The sequence below is a fragment of the Mauremys mutica genome, chromosome 10, assembly GCF_020497125.1.
Source record: "Mauremys mutica isolate MM-2020 ecotype Southern chromosome 10, ASM2049712v1, whole genome shotgun sequence".
NCBI classification, from domain to species: Eukaryota; Metazoa; Chordata; order Testudines; family Geoemydidae; genus Mauremys; species Mauremys mutica.
The window spans coordinates 45,274,144-45,289,485 of record NC_059081.1 but is presented as its reverse complement, the minus strand read 5'-3'; the positions used below and the strand labels follow the sequence as shown (position 1 = coordinate 45,289,485).

General features: G+C 42.0%; 1 protein-coding gene across 1 annotated transcript in view; it reads right to left on the bottom strand.

The window, feature by feature from the left end:
* The window catches only part of ITGA4 (integrin subunit alpha 4), a 57,535-nt gene extending 42,512 nt beyond the window's left edge, over positions 1–15,023 (bottom strand). The window contains exons 1-6 of the mRNA XM_045032674.1: positions 14,526–15,023; positions 13,846–13,967; positions 4,900–5,006; positions 4,665–4,794; positions 2,905–2,972; positions 2,150–2,279 (exon numbers count right to left, since the gene is read on the bottom strand). Coding sequence (XP_044888609.1) covers positions 2,150–2,279; positions 2,905–2,972; positions 4,665–4,794; positions 4,900–5,006; positions 13,846–13,967; positions 14,526–14,728 — 760 coding nt within the window. The 5' untranslated portion in view covers positions 14,729–15,023. The remainder of the gene's footprint in view (positions 1–2,149; positions 2,280–2,904; positions 2,973–4,664; positions 4,795–4,899; positions 5,007–13,845; positions 13,968–14,525) is intronic.
* Positions 15,024–15,342: the final 319 nt, after the last annotated feature.

The window sequence follows — 15,342 nt, the reverse complement described above, 5'->3', positions numbered from 1 at the left end:
CAAATGGTTAAACCCATGAAGGAATGTGGCTTGGGGACAGGTACTAAACATGGCTTCATTCCTCAGCAGTTCTGTCAGAAATTTCCCTTGGAAGTAAATACTCCCTTGTGCCATCTTTCCCCAGACAGAGGGGGGAAGCAATAGCACAACTTCCTTAGGAGTTATGCTGTTGGGGGAATTGGAGAGCAATGCAAAGGGGCAGAGCCTCCACACAGATGTTCTCAGCTCTCCAGAATGTCCCCTATCCAACTGGAGGCCTACAAACCCTTAACCTGGCCTGAAGGAGCAATGTCCCATGTAAACGTACCCTTCTTGCAAGAGTGTATGATGTCAGTGCATATCAGCTAGACTTCTCCTCAGGCCTAAATTCATCAAACCACCTAAGCACGTACTTAACTTTAAACACATGAGCACTCCCATTGTCTTCACATGTTTTTCCTACCTAAGTCGCATCTTCAATGGGTTGACTCATGTTTAAATGTAAGCATACATGCAAGTGCTTTGCTGGAGCACTGTAATTATGAGACAGAGTTCTCAAAACTACATATATTACTGCAAAGGGGCATTTCTGCTATCCCTCTCATCATCCATCTTCTGTGAGAACTCTGTTTCTCATTCTGAAAAGTAGATGAAACACCTCCCCATTAGGCTTACCCTACAGGAAATATGGAAATAGAAAGACCAAGTGCAATTAAAAATGTATACTGGACTATAAGAGGAAGCATAGATGGAGTTAAACTTCTGATAATTATAAATTAACTCATTAAGATGCATGTCTAGAATGTATTCATATACATACCTAAGTTCAGATCTTTTATACTATATGAACTTCTTTCAAAATGGTAATCATTATAATTTAAAACCACCAAGAAAGTGGCTAAAAATGTTGCGACCACATCCTGTTTTTATTATTGTATTTAGAGCTATTCAAGTACAGCTAAGGAAATCCTGCCAAACATTATTTATTCACTGACTTCTCTTTCCCAGTGTATTCTCTTCCTTGAGGGGCTGCTACCGAAACCCCTCTCTTCCCTCCATCTTGAAATCAAACCCTACAACACCCATTTCTCATGTTCTTCTCCTATAAAACTCCAGATTGCCATAATCTCCACACTGGTTATTAAGAAACAATAACTCTATAAAGCAGAGTCCAATCATTGATCACTGCCAGAAGAAAGGATAGTGAACGCATATAGATTAATTACAGTAGTCTGCTTTGAATTGTATGCTGGTCACAAAATATACTTTCCTCAGTTGCTAATACTATTGTTATTTATGTGCTGACAATGTGCTTAGCACTATAAAAATATACAAAATGAGTTCAGAATCAGCCCTGAAGAAACTGCAACCTAAAAGACAGAAATATAGGACATTGGACACACAGGGAAGCCCAGGGCAAGGAATAAATTGTGACTCAGCTAGCATGGCATGAAGGGGCACCACAGGAGCAGCAGTGCGGGGACGCGGGGGACGGGGACGCGGGGACGGACTCTCAGACAGTTAGCAGGATGGGATGTATTGGGGTGGGGACTAGGCAGACCTTCTCTGCTGCCCCAATCCACCGGCCAGGATAGCTGCACCAGTGCATTGGGAAACATGTGTGTGCTGTGCAGTACAGAGACTTACTGCAGTTTACTCCTTCCCTGGGGAAGCAGAAGGAAGCCTGTGACTGAGTCACAATCCCTCTCCCAGCTGTCCATGGGGAAGGACAATAACACACAACCCCTTACTCTAAGTTCATGGCAAAGCCGTCATTGAGCCTGTTATTAAACATATTTAAAAAAATGCATGAAATCTGCTTATTGCAGTGCTGAGTGAAGTCTACAAAACCATTTATAATCAAAGTCCTTACAAACAGAGCAATCTTAAGTGTGCAATGTGAACTGTCACTCTTTTAAATCAAACAAGATTAGAAATTATTGTAAATGAAGATAAAGCAGTTCAGAAATAAATGTTTGAGGCAATTCAGATGAGAAGAATGTAGAGGAACACAGAATAAAAGTGAGATTTTTAGATTAACATCACACTCAGAATCACAAGACAGGTCTGCAATATTGCCACTCTGGGGTGTAACAAAGATGACATTTCACACCCAGTTGTATAGACCAGGGAATTAGCTAAACAGATGAATAAAAAATATTTTAAATACCTAAGTAACTTCCAAATTTTACTTGGTTCCTCGAATCTGTATAAGCTTGGAAGGTATTCGCAGTGGTATTGTACACAAAGACAGAACCAGTCCAATAATATGATCCTGGGGCTCCCATTATAATTAAATCCTGGAGAAAAAAAGTGTTATGTTTATGTATTAAACTCTTAAAGATAAGCATTATGAGTCAAATTCATGCCTGATATAACTCCCCTGAAGTCAATGGAATTACACTGGAGATGTATTTGGCTCAATATCAGTGCATTAAAATCAGATCACATATAAAATGTTTTACATTTTTAAAATATGGTTATTATTTCCCTACTAAAAGCTTTGAGCGGTGAGCAATTTAAAGAAAACCACAAACAAGGTATCTTCCCCCTCAGCAGAATATTTTAGAAATCATATTTTCAGGTAGAACATAAAAATGTACACTATAGTGCATCACTCTTTATATACAGAATGTAAGCCTTATTAGTGTTTAATATTTCTTTCAATAGGTTATTCTGAATGGAATAATAAAATATATGCTCTATCATACTCTTCACTTCCTTTCAAAATAAGAAGGAATTTTGGATTTAAAATAGAGTGCCATGATAAATTATGTTTTGGCATTTTGAAAATTATTATATACCTAAAACTCTTATCTTTAATAAATTTCATTTTAAAAAAAGATGAAATATCACAACTATGCACAAATGTATGATGTTCTCCAGGAAATAATTAAATAGGAAACCTATTTTTTTAATACACACCTTAAAGTAAAAACTAGACATCCCAGCCTGACATGACCCATGGTTTTCTCCAAACTTCCTCACATGATCTGAATATAAAAGCAAAAATGATTTAAAGTCTACAATCATCTTGAAAAATAGAGAGTTTCAGAATTCCTCTGCAGCTCTCTGAAATAAAAGTAGAGATAAGTAACAAGAACTGATTTCGACCGTTGGAAATAGTACATGGACTTCAACTTCATACCAGAATAACAAAGGACTTGAGAAAATTGTCCCATTCAAAATGCATCACTTGACTGGAGCTAGGTTTTGAAGCCTGGATTTAGCTATTCTAAAAAGGTGACAATCTCCTTTAATACAAGCCAGTCCACAAAAACAGCATGTCAAAGTGAAACGTCACTATACACAGTGCTTGAATAACAAATGCTAGGAGGTTTAACACTCCTCTTCCCATCCCATTTACAACTCCAGCCATACTTTTGATGGAAATAACTACTTTAATTGGAGTTCTCATGATGCCTATGCATCGCTGCTGGGAATCCAGTACATGTATAGTTTAGAGCTGTAATAATCAAACTATTCCTTGTATCTATGGTCAGCCATGGCTTCTTTTGCCTTCTCCTGCTGCTCCATTAGATTTTTGGAAGAGCTCCTCCATTGGATATCCCAGTGTCTTGTTCCCACTTTCCATCTCTTTCATTTCTTAACCTTCCTTTCTCATGTTTTTAATCTCAGTCCCCTACGTCTGTTTGTCTTTCCTCTGCAAGGCTCCTTATATCCATGCTCTTCCAACTCCAATATCTTACTTTTCTTTACTAACACTTTCCCTTCAGTCTCTCCTTCATTTCACTCCCATGTACACTTATCAGTCATTTACCCGCCTCCTACTCCCTTCACTCAGTAACCATGGGAAGTGAAAGGATGATCCAGCCTGTGGCTGTCTTTGATTCCAGGGTGGGGATGCTGGAAGGAGTTTCTTCATCATTCTCTGTGGGAAGGCCAGATTATCTGCTCTCCCCTACCTCAACTGGGAATAGGATCACTAAATATTTTGACGTATTGTTCCCTCAGGTTTGGGGAAAGTACCACAGGAGCTGGGGATCCCCTGGTAGGTTGCTGGGGGCCCTGAGGCCACCATTCCCATCTTGGGTCCCATCCTGCTCTCACTCTTGTTCCCCTGTAGATTGCACAGGGGCACTGAGGGAGGCCTCTTCCTGCAGGCTACAAGTTGGGTGAGAGATTAGGCCTGGCAGGTGTTAGACTCAGGAATGGGGAGGTAGGCAGCACTGGCTGCTACTGGGAACAGTCTGTCTGATGCTCAGGAAGAGGGAACAACAGCCAGTTGAGGATGCTGTTTCTAGTCAACTCAGACATTGTGCTCCATATGCCTAGCAGGTGAACGGAGCAAAGAGATGAACTGAGCCTGCACTGGCCTATTTATAAAGAAAATAGGCCCTGCAGGGACCAGTCCACTGAGTAAATACTGGTTGCCCTTTTCAGATGTTGAATCAACATTATTTCAACGTGATCAAAATTTCACCAGAAAGTTTGGTCCATAGGCCAGATATCTGTCTTCAGAACCCACAATCCAGGCCCTGGATAGCAGAAATCCTACCCACGGCACGTGGGAGGAGGGGGCAGACAAGAAACAAAACAGTTTAAAGTGTTCACAACCCCCAGCTCATTTCTTTTTTCCAGGGGCATATCTGTTCTTTTATTTCCTCAAATCAAGTAGGATGTTATCTTATCAAACCCTAGAAATCACCAAACTCTCTGCTTACCTTTATAGCAAGGACTTATTCTTTTACTTAGTTGTGTTCGAAAATCAGGAGGGATTTCATAACAAACGCCATTAGGGAGTTTGTGTTCATTTTTTATGTAATATATATTTTTCCACCTGTGTCCACATGCCTGTATATATAAAGAAAAAAAAACCAACACGAGATGAGAAAGGAAAATGTAAAAGTTGTGAAGGTAGTGTGACAAAATGCATACAGTACTTAAGGCAATACATACAACAATGGTTCCATTTTCCCTTGGCTGCCTGGACAAGCTGACACCCAGCCATTGATTATCTCTCTCTTCAAAACAGGTCTTTCCACAATAGTCTCCTGCCGGATTGCCTGGAGCAAAGAAACCAAAACAAAACAAAAAAGCTATGACAATCAGCTTGATCACAGGAAATATACTGAAGTACTATGGACTTCCTTCTTATACAGCTTGATTACTAGATGATTATATTAAACAGTGTAAATTCAGCAGAATTTATACAGATGTGTTTTGTACAGGAAGTTCCCTGTACAGATATTTAGCGTGGTTCATATTTTTCAGAAAGGAAGGTATGCTGCCATACATATCATATGTCCAGATCCAAACACAGCATATTAGGTGTGAACAGGACTTATTAGTCATTGAGCTCTGATTGTGTGATCATCACTGCTGAAACTGAGAAAATCGGGCAGCTGAGCACAAATCCAACATGAGTAGCACTCCTGTTAAAAAAATTCATTGCTTGTTTTATAGCCAAGGACTTCACCCCTGTGGTGTGATCTCAAGGAAAGTACTAATAAAGTGGCATTGTTATTCACTGAGCTAATTTATCATAAAAAGTATGCTATCTTATTATAAAGATTCATCATTGGTAAACAAGGAAATTTAAGACCTAATATTAGGTATTCAGTGAATCCAAAATGGGAGAATTTTTCATATCTAGCAGTGAACCCAAACCTCAGGTCTTAATCCTCTACCATACTGAATTCAGACTCCCAGATCCAAACCCACCCTTACAGTTGATTTTGCCCAGTCCTCTAATCTGAAACCTCAAAAGAGCCTCTTGATGCAGCACTTTGAAATCAGCTCTACTAGGTATTCCTATTCTGATAAAATAAGATGTCTATAACTACAATCTTTATTTTGGAGGTGAAACCATTATGGATCAAACTTCTGTGTTCTGAGTACTCTTTATACAGAATGAAAGCAATTATTTAAAGGTAGTTGCTAGTTTGCTTCTCTTTAAATGTTAGAAAGCACTTTTTACACATGGAAGGACTTTGAGAAATTCTGCAAATAAATATTTGGCAAGTTCTTGTTTCCTCCCAACAAGTTGGTGTGTGTGGAAAGAATACTTTTATGTAGAGAGGACTACGATTTAAAAATATATATATTCTGTTTGAAAGGCTCAATTACATTTGGAAACACATTTTTATAGAAGCAACAGAGAGTCCTGTGGCACCTTATAGACTAACAGACGTTTTGGAGCATGAGCCCATGAAAGCTCATGCTCCAAAACGTATGTTAGTCTATAAGGTGCCACAGGACTCTCTGCTGCTTTTACAGATCCAGACAAACACGGCTACCCCTCTGATACTTGATTTTTATAGAAGTCTCTCTTACGTTTTACTTGCAAGAGCACGTGACAGAATACAGTACTCAGTGTTTCAGTCCAATATCTTCAGATAGCATTTTGCTGCTCAATTTACCAAAACTACTAAGATATCTATTTTTCTATCTGAATTTTGTATGATAGTTGGAATAAAAAACTCCAACAAGACTTGTGCTCACCTGTCCCAAGGCAAACTAAATCCTTTATCCACCAACACAACACAGAATCTTTCTGTCACATATAAATTAGCCAGCAGAGGGCTCCTATACAGATCAGTGAACACAACAGAAACATACTGTATATTATCAGAGGGGTAGCCGTATTAGTCTGGTTCTGTAGAAGCAGCAAAGAATCCTGTGGCACCTTATAGACTAACAGATGTTTTTGCAGCATGAGCTTTCGTGGGTGAATACCCACTTCTTCGGATGCAAGTAGTGGAAATTTCCAGGGGCAGGTAAATATAAGCAAGCAAGAAGCAAGCTAGAGATAACGAGGTTAGATCAATCAGGGAGGATGAGGCCCTGTTCTAGCAGTTGAGGTGTGAAAACCAAGGGAGGAGAAACTGGTTCTGTAATTGGCAAGCCATTCACAGTCTTTGTTTAGTCCTGAGCTGATGGTGTCAAATTTGCAGATGAACTGGAGCTCAGCAGTTTCTCTTTGAAGTCTGGTTCTAAAGTTTTTTTGCTGCAGGATGGCCACCTTAAGGTCTGCTATTGTGTGGCCAGGGAGGTTGAAGTGTTCTCCTACAGGTTTTTGTATATTGCCATTCCTAATGTCTGATTTGTGTCCATTTATCCTTTTCCTTAGAGACTGTCCAGTTTGGCCGATGTACATAGCAGAGGGGCATTGCTGGCATATGATGGCATATATTACATTGGTGGATGTGCAGGTGAATGAACCGGTGATGGTGTGGCTGATCTGGTTAGGTCCTGTGATGGTGTTGCTGGTGTAGATATGTGGGCAGAGTTGGCATCGAGGTTTGTTGCATGGATTGGTTCCTGAGCTGGAGTTACTATGGTGTGGTGTGCAGTTGCTGGTGAGAATATGCTTCAGGTTGGCAGGTTGTCTGTGGGCGAGGACTGGCCTGCCACCCAAGGCCTGTGAAAGTGTGGGATCATTGTCCAGGATGGGCTGTAGATCCCTGATGATGCGTTGGAGGGGTATGGAGGGGCAAATGGGCTTGCATCAGAGCTGACATTTATTTGTAACATATTGGTGTAAGGGCTATTAAATTTGAACAAATGCATACTGAGTTCTACGTGTCTGCTAAATTTATTGAAAAGAAAATCCCCCTATATTGACTTGATGTATTGCCTCCTCTTATTCCATGTATAGCCTCTTTATGTAATACATGGGAAACAAGAATTGTCTCAGAAGAATCAATGTATATTTTTATTAAAATGAAAGGAGTGGGGAAAGCTAGCCTCTCAGATTATCTCATGTTCCAAGAACTTTTGAAGGTTTTTCCTGAACAGCAAATAAGACTAGATTGTCATGTGGTCTGAGACGGGGAGATTTCATTTGTATCTTCTCCGGTCTCAGTGCTCCCTTCTGTCACCCAGTTTTAGGTGTCCCTAAGAACTTCAGAGACAGTGAGAAAGAAGCACTTTCCTCTTCTCCCATCCATTGTATTCTCCCTTACCCACTTGGTTATTTTCCCTTCTCCTTGATTCTAAACTTCGGCCCTCTGCTCTTCCACCATCTCCTGTTTCCTCTGAAGCTTCTCTCGTTTTCTACTCTTCTCCTGCTCTCCACTCCTTCTCAAGATTCGTCGTTGTTCCCCTTTATTTAATAGTAGGGTTTCTAGCATTGTTTTAAGGAAGGAATAGTATGAAGCTCTTGTGGGCATAAAGATGGGTTAAGGGAGTGTGGGCTTAATACCATGGATATAATGATGAGCGTGGGCATGATATTATCCATGTTTAATCCAGTGAGAAGACAGTCAGCACAGTCTGCATCAGTTTACAGACAACAGAGAACAGCACTGCTGAAAACACCAGAGAGGAAATGGCAACTTAATTGCCTCAGGGGAAAGGGGCATGCCTTGCTCTTGTAAAGTCACTGTGAAATAAATAAAAGTGCAGCCTGTGTAAATTGCAGGGATGAAAGAAATATCTCCCTGTCATCCCCACTACATGACACTCCACGGAAACAGCATAGTCAAATATAAGTCATACAGGCCCCTGCCTTTGGCAGCCCCTACAAATCATCAAGCCTTGGATTGATAAATCTATTCCAATACATCCAGTCAGCAACATATGCTGAGTATCAAAGCAGGAGACCCCAAAATATCAATGCACATGGAAGGAAAAGATGTACAGTTGTGTACTATAATTAGGAGTAAACAAGTCACTCAAATAACTGAGCCTCTTTGAATTGTTTTATATACTTATTTCAAATTATTCAGTGATTTGTTATTATTCACCGTAAATAATTCTTGGTCTTAAAATTGTGCAGTAGCAATTCTCTTCATCTGTTCAACAGCTGTAAAGTGAGCTGGCATGGATAACGTTGACTGGAGGTAAGTCACATGGGATTGTTTCCATTCTCTCAACTGGATGAGTGTAAGTCTTAGAATCAGGCTGTTGGTGCAAATACTTGCATTTGAGTTTGAAGTTCGCTTTCCACAAATGACCTTTAATATTTCTGTGAACACTTCCCTCTCCCTTGCCGCCCCCAGGTAACCTCATTAATTAAAATATTAAGGGAATGAGGACAGAAGAGGGGTGTGAACGCAGGTGATACAAATTCTTTATTCCCTCCAAGGAAATATTTGCAGAAAGTTGTTGAGATGTTCCCTTGTTTTCAACTGTAATCCTTCACCTGGGGGAGCTACAGGGCAACTTGTATCTAGCCTGATTATGGTAAGGGTTTAAAGGGAGAAATTGTGGGTGGCAGCTCTGGTCTCTACCTCAAGAAGCTGCTAGACCTCTGTGTAAGCTTATAAGTGGAATATAGCTTTTCTTTTGTTTAATGCTAAACAGCATGAATGACTTACTACTTTTGAGAACAATAACTTGATTCCTCTCAGTGTTATTGGCATATTGATCATACTCAATTTTTACTTTATGAGAAATTGAACATACAAGATATCATTGACTAAAAACGATGAATATTATATTTTGAATCCCTCTACAATAATATACAATCATCTTAACTTGGTGGGGGAGGGAGCTGGACTCAATGAAAGTTAAAAGCATGCAGCATGTCACAGAATTAAGGCCCTGATAGGTCTTCTGGGACGTCACCTAAAATAATATACCCTGAATCTTTATTCTTTGTATTTTTGCACACATCTAAGCACTAAAAAAACCTCTCATGTGCAATCACTGTTATAAAAGCCTGGTTTGTATATAACTTTATAGAGTAGAATACTTGATTTTATTGACAAACCAAAAACACAGTAAATTAAGTCTGAATTTCATGAAATGCTGCATTCATAATTTAACATAAACTAGAGAAGAGATTCACTGAACTCCACTGCCCTTTGTATTCAATGGACTAGATGCTCGGCTATGGGTGAAATATGCTGAGTGCAGCTGAGGGGTTGGGAAGGCAAAGGTGCCCTGAAAGTACCCTCATGGCCCATGCATCATGGGGCCAGTTGGAAACCAATCCAGCATAATTTAGAGCAGGCTTTTCTAAATTATGCCTGGCTGCCCGTGAGCCCAAGGGGCAGATCTGGCAGCTGATATCACTGAAGCACAAGACTGCTCTGGATAACTTTCCTACACCAGAAGCCTTTGGGATCTCGTAGCTCTGGCCAACCAAAAATTTCCTAATAGAGGAAGAATCAGCAGCTAGCTGGTTAAACCACTCGTAAAACTGCTTTGCCACATCAGATTGTTGATGAGAGCTCTTAACAGGGTCAAGGATCTATCCCAAAAGCTTGCAATACTCAATACCTTTGTTGTAGACATAGAACAGCAGCAAGAATCCTCTTATAACTATTTTAGCGCATCTGCAATATCTGTGGCTCATAATTAGAAGAGGTGGGTTCTCTGAAAAAGTGTTTCTTGCACTGTATGAGTAGAGACTTCAAATCTTACTGAGGTTACGCTCATTAAATGGCCATTCCTCCTCCTATTGAAATAACTAATTTTCAAAGCAAACAACCACCAATGATAAAAGGTCAGAACCAGAACATGTCCTGTGAAAAATACTAACTAGGAAAAACAAGTTCAGTCATAGAAAGATACTGTACTGTATCTACAAAATGTCCATGCTAAAAAATAGATACCTAAATAAGTTAGACTTAATTGTCCTTTGTCTACCTTTGTCTCCCTGCCTAAAGGTCATATATAAAAGGAAAGATTGAACTGAGGAGGGTAATCAGGCTAGCCCAAGCTGTGTCTTATTTAACTTCCTTCCCCCATTCCCCTCCAACATGGCTGTTTTTAACTTATTTATTTTATGGCAGAACTGTTCTTTTTTTATATAGCTTGGATTTTTTTAACATGAAGATTGTTTTAGAACCAGTTTAGTGTTATGGGGAAATGGTCCAGTTTAAAAAAAAACAAAAAACTAACAGCACATTATGAGTGCTAAGTTAGCCCTGGTCTACACTAGACAGTGAAATTGACAGAAAGCAGCTTATGTCGACTTAACTATGTCAGTGCATAGTTAAGCCTTTCTCCTGCCGATGTAAGTACCTTACTACACCTACATAATATCTCTACCTCCATGAGAGGCGTAGGCTTATGTCGGTGTAGTTAGGGCGACGCAGTGTCCATGTAGACACTGCGTTACTTGCATGGACTGTTGGCTGTCATGGCTCCAAATTGACATGAAAGTCCTCCCTCCGAAGTCCCAGCTCAATGCCCACAGATGGCTCCGTGCTTGGAGCCGTACTTCATCGAGTACAGCTTCCCGTACTTCATCGAGGCTCCTGGCTCCCCACTCGAACATACAGCCAAGAGCAGCTCCTGCAGGGAACAGATGGGGAGCAATCCAGCCAGTCTTCCGGCAGGAGCTGCAAGCGGAGCAGAGAGACTGGGCTTTCAGCTGCCCACGCTGCCCCCTTAAGTCAGTGAAAGAGCTCCTGCTGAAGACATGCACCGGCCACCACTGACTGTAGGAGGATAGTGTGGACATAAACCACCACATTAATGACTACAAGTTTTTAGTGTAGACATGCCCATAAACGTTTATATTTACCATTGTCATCAATAGCAAAGTAGCATGTGGAGAGTCCTGTTTATATTGTGACATAAGCATTCAATGAAGTGCAGTACAAGCCAGAAAACATCAGTGTGTACCTCCTGCAGCCTCTACATCTGCTAGCAGAAGTCCCCCAAATCCATTTAAGAATAGCCTTTGGCAAGTTTTAAACCTGTAATTGCTTAGCTACACCCCAGGTTCAGTTCAGAAACCTGTTAACTGTCAAGAAAATCAGTAGTGATTGTGTTTAACACAATCAAGGACTCATTCTTCCTTGCTTCTTCTTCATTGACAAAACTAGTAAAAGCAAAATCAAAAAATCCTGCAGAGGCAACAAACATTAAACAGCATGTAGAAGGTAATAATACCCGCTTAAGCCACTTTGCCAGTGGCTCTGAGCATTTTCCATTCTTTCAGTAAATTATAGGATTGCATTAGGGCAGCCGCCACATAGATAGTAGTGGGCATTCCTAGCTAACTATCAATGTGGCATAATGTAGGGGCCTGCTCACTTTATTTAGAAAGAGCCCAAGGAAAAGGGATTTAATTTTGCTGTTATTACCACTAGATCATAGAAATTCTTTACATATTTTTGTCTACCTTATGTGGCTCCATGTGCCACTTCACTCTACTGCATAGGGTCACAAAGTCAAATCAGGATTGACACATAAATAAAAAGAGTACTGATCCAAAAAGAGAAATGTAACAACCACAGCCAAAACTAAGCTTCTTACTTCCTGAGGTTACTCAGGTTCTGTAACCCCAATCTACATGTGGGGATATTGGCTTATATGTAGGAATAATGAAGGGAAAGCTAAGTTAAAGCAAAGAGCATTTATTTTTTGACAGTAGCTAGTGTCTTATGGGAGCAAGTTCTATAGTCCAGCTCCTTTGAAAGCTGTTTCCTGCACTCCCAAACCTCCCCTATTGGCTGAGTTTCATGATTTCAGTGGATCACAATGGACGTGGGAGAGATGATATTTCAGGTAGCTCAGGGCAATCTCATGCATGGCTCTGATTACAGGATACAGACATGGAACCGGACTCTGTAGTTAAGGAGGACAAGGACAGAAGACAGGGGTGATGTGTTCACAGCAACCTGTTTCCTTTAACAGATGGACTGCTGCATTTTGTACAAAAATCATATACTTGGAGCAGGATACATATAGTTGCCTGTATGCCATTAGCAATCCATCTGAAAAAAACATTCCAGTTACTTCATCATGGGTTGGGAACGGAAATGTTTTAGAGAGAAACTCCAGAGCATAATTTGGAAACTTTTTTTCTTTTCCCCACTGACTTTAATTACAGTTGCCCTCAGTTCAGAAGATTGAACTACTTTCTCAGAGCGGGAAATAACAGAGGTTTAATTTAAATTCTCACAAGCCTTTTGAATCATAGATGCTGAAAGCAAAATATGGAAAGAAAAATAAATATGAAGATGGGAACTGTCATTTCAATTTAGGGTTAATTCATTTTTTTTAAATCTAATTTTATTGTATTCCTTTCTATTGGTAAAAAAAAGACAGCGTTTTTAAAATCTAGATTTTTTAGGATTTATATTTTAAATAATTGAATCTACATTTATAAAAGCAGGTTTCAGAGTAGCAGCCGTGTTAGTCTGTATCCACAAAAAGAACAGGAGTACTTGTGGCACCTTAGAGACTAACAAATTTATTTCAGCATGAGCTTTCGTGAGCTACAGCTCACTTCTTCGGATGCATAGAATGGAACACACAGACAGGAGATATTTATACATACAGAGAACATATGCATACTTCCACCTTTTCATGTTCTCTATATGTATAAATATCTCCTGTCTGTGTGTTCCATTCTATGCATCCGAAGAAGTGAGCTGTAGCTCACGAAAGCTCATGCTGAAATAAATTTGTTAGTCTCTAAGGTGCCACAAGTACTCCTGTTCTATTTATAAAAGCATTGATCTTTTATATTACGGAATAGTAAATATAAATGCTAATTTATGAAATATCAAAATGAGACAAAAATGTGAAATAAGCACATAGAGGACACCTCTAGGTTCTTGTATCATTGCAAGCAGTGGTATAAGTTGAAGGAGGTTTGTTTAGTCAGATCGGAATTGGGCTATGTTGTACAGGTTTTTCAATGATAAATAGCCAGTAAGATGGTTTGAAAGTATTTGCAAAATAGTGGAAGGAGGAGCATTTATTGAGACAATCCAATATTTCTCCATGCTTCTGGGAAAATTCTATTAGTTGTTTATTTTGTCAGTTATAACTGTTGAGAAATCAAGGGAACATAAGTGTGCACTTTGCTTCTTCTAAATAAGAGGGTTGTAGTGGCTGGCTAGCTTCTGTATTCAACTATAAGTGGCAAGCAAGCTTGGAGTTCTTCGCTGAAGTGGTAACATCATCTTCAGGTGCAAACACCGTTCAACTCACCCATCTGGAGCTGTTCACAAGTCCCACTGGGGTTGCTCCCGATCCTGCATCTGAAAATTGCACCTGGATTGACCACAGAGCTATTTGCCAACCAGTTGGCTTTAGGGGAACCCACAACCAACCTGAAAGTGAGGAGAGAAAAAAATTAAACCCCGACAACAGAAATGCAAACACTAAAAGGCAACCCCCCTCCCCCAGTACCCAGGAGAATTAGAGATGAGCTTCATGCTCTTCTGCACCCAGGGTGCAAACGTCTGCAATAAGCAACCGTGTAATGGCAAACGAAAAGAAACTGCTTCCCAACTTCCTCGGTTTCTTTGCAGCGGGAATGCTGTAAGTGGATGCCCCATGTAATGGAGTAGCCAAAAAGTTACTGTAACTTTAATCGGACGCAGGATTGCGCGAGCTGGGACAACTTGAATGAGGTTCAGATTTGAAGCCGTCCCTGGAAGAAGTAGTTCTTGGGAAGATCTCACCGAGTGACCCACAAAGCAAAACCTTTCCTGGGGGGGCCTTAGTCAGAACGTGAGCAGCGGGGCTGCAGTCATTGCCCGGTCAGGGGGACCAGCAAAATCAGCGAGCAGCAGAATGGTGCTAGTTGGTTCACCGCTGTTAGGAAAGTTCCCAAAGGTTTCCCAGGCAGCGGCCAGAGTCACAGAGAGCTGAACTTCTTTACTTACCATCTGCTCGTGCCGTGACCGTGCAGCACAACCGAATAGCCAAATAACGTCCCACGGAGCCCCTTGAAGACCACGGGGCGCTGCGTGTCTAGGTTGTAGGCGTGGGCAGCCCTCAGGCAGCGGCCCAGGAGAAGGAGCAGCGCAGCCCACACGGGAGCCCCTCCTGAGGCGAGCCCCCCTCGCAGCCTCTCCCGGCTCCGCATGGCTCCTGGCAGCGCGCGGCCAGCTTGCACCCGCGGCGCGCCGGGCTCAGGCCGGGGAGCAGCCCCGGCGCTTGGGGGCCGAGCCAGCTCGCTTGTAGGTCCCGCGCTGCTTCCCTCCCCGCCCTCTCTCTGCGGCGCCGGCGGGCGGGCGGCCCGAGCAGCTGGAGGCAGGGGTCCGGCGCTGCAGCTCGCCCGCGGAGTGAGGGGCTGGGCAAGGGGCCGCCTGGCCTCGGCCTCACTGGAAATCCTGGGCGGTGGGCGGGCGAACGCCCCTCATGCCCCTTCCCCCGCGGGCAGCGCGTACAGCCAAGCTGGGGGCAGGCTCCGTGCGCTACTTCTCACCAATGGGAGCCCCCCGTGCAGGGAGGAGCCCAGCCCGGGCCCGCGGCTGCTGCTGGCCGCAGAGGGATGCTCCCCTCTGGCCCTGGGGAAGCAGCATTGGCCCGGGCCGGGGAGCGCGGGCAGCTTTACCCACCGACCCCATGTCAAGCCCCTTGCGCCATCCTACACCTGCTCCCAGGCTAGGCCACCCTGTACGTGCTCCCACGCACACCCCCCACACGTGCTCCCACGCCCCAGCCCCCCACTACCACCCTGCACCTGCTCCCAGGTCA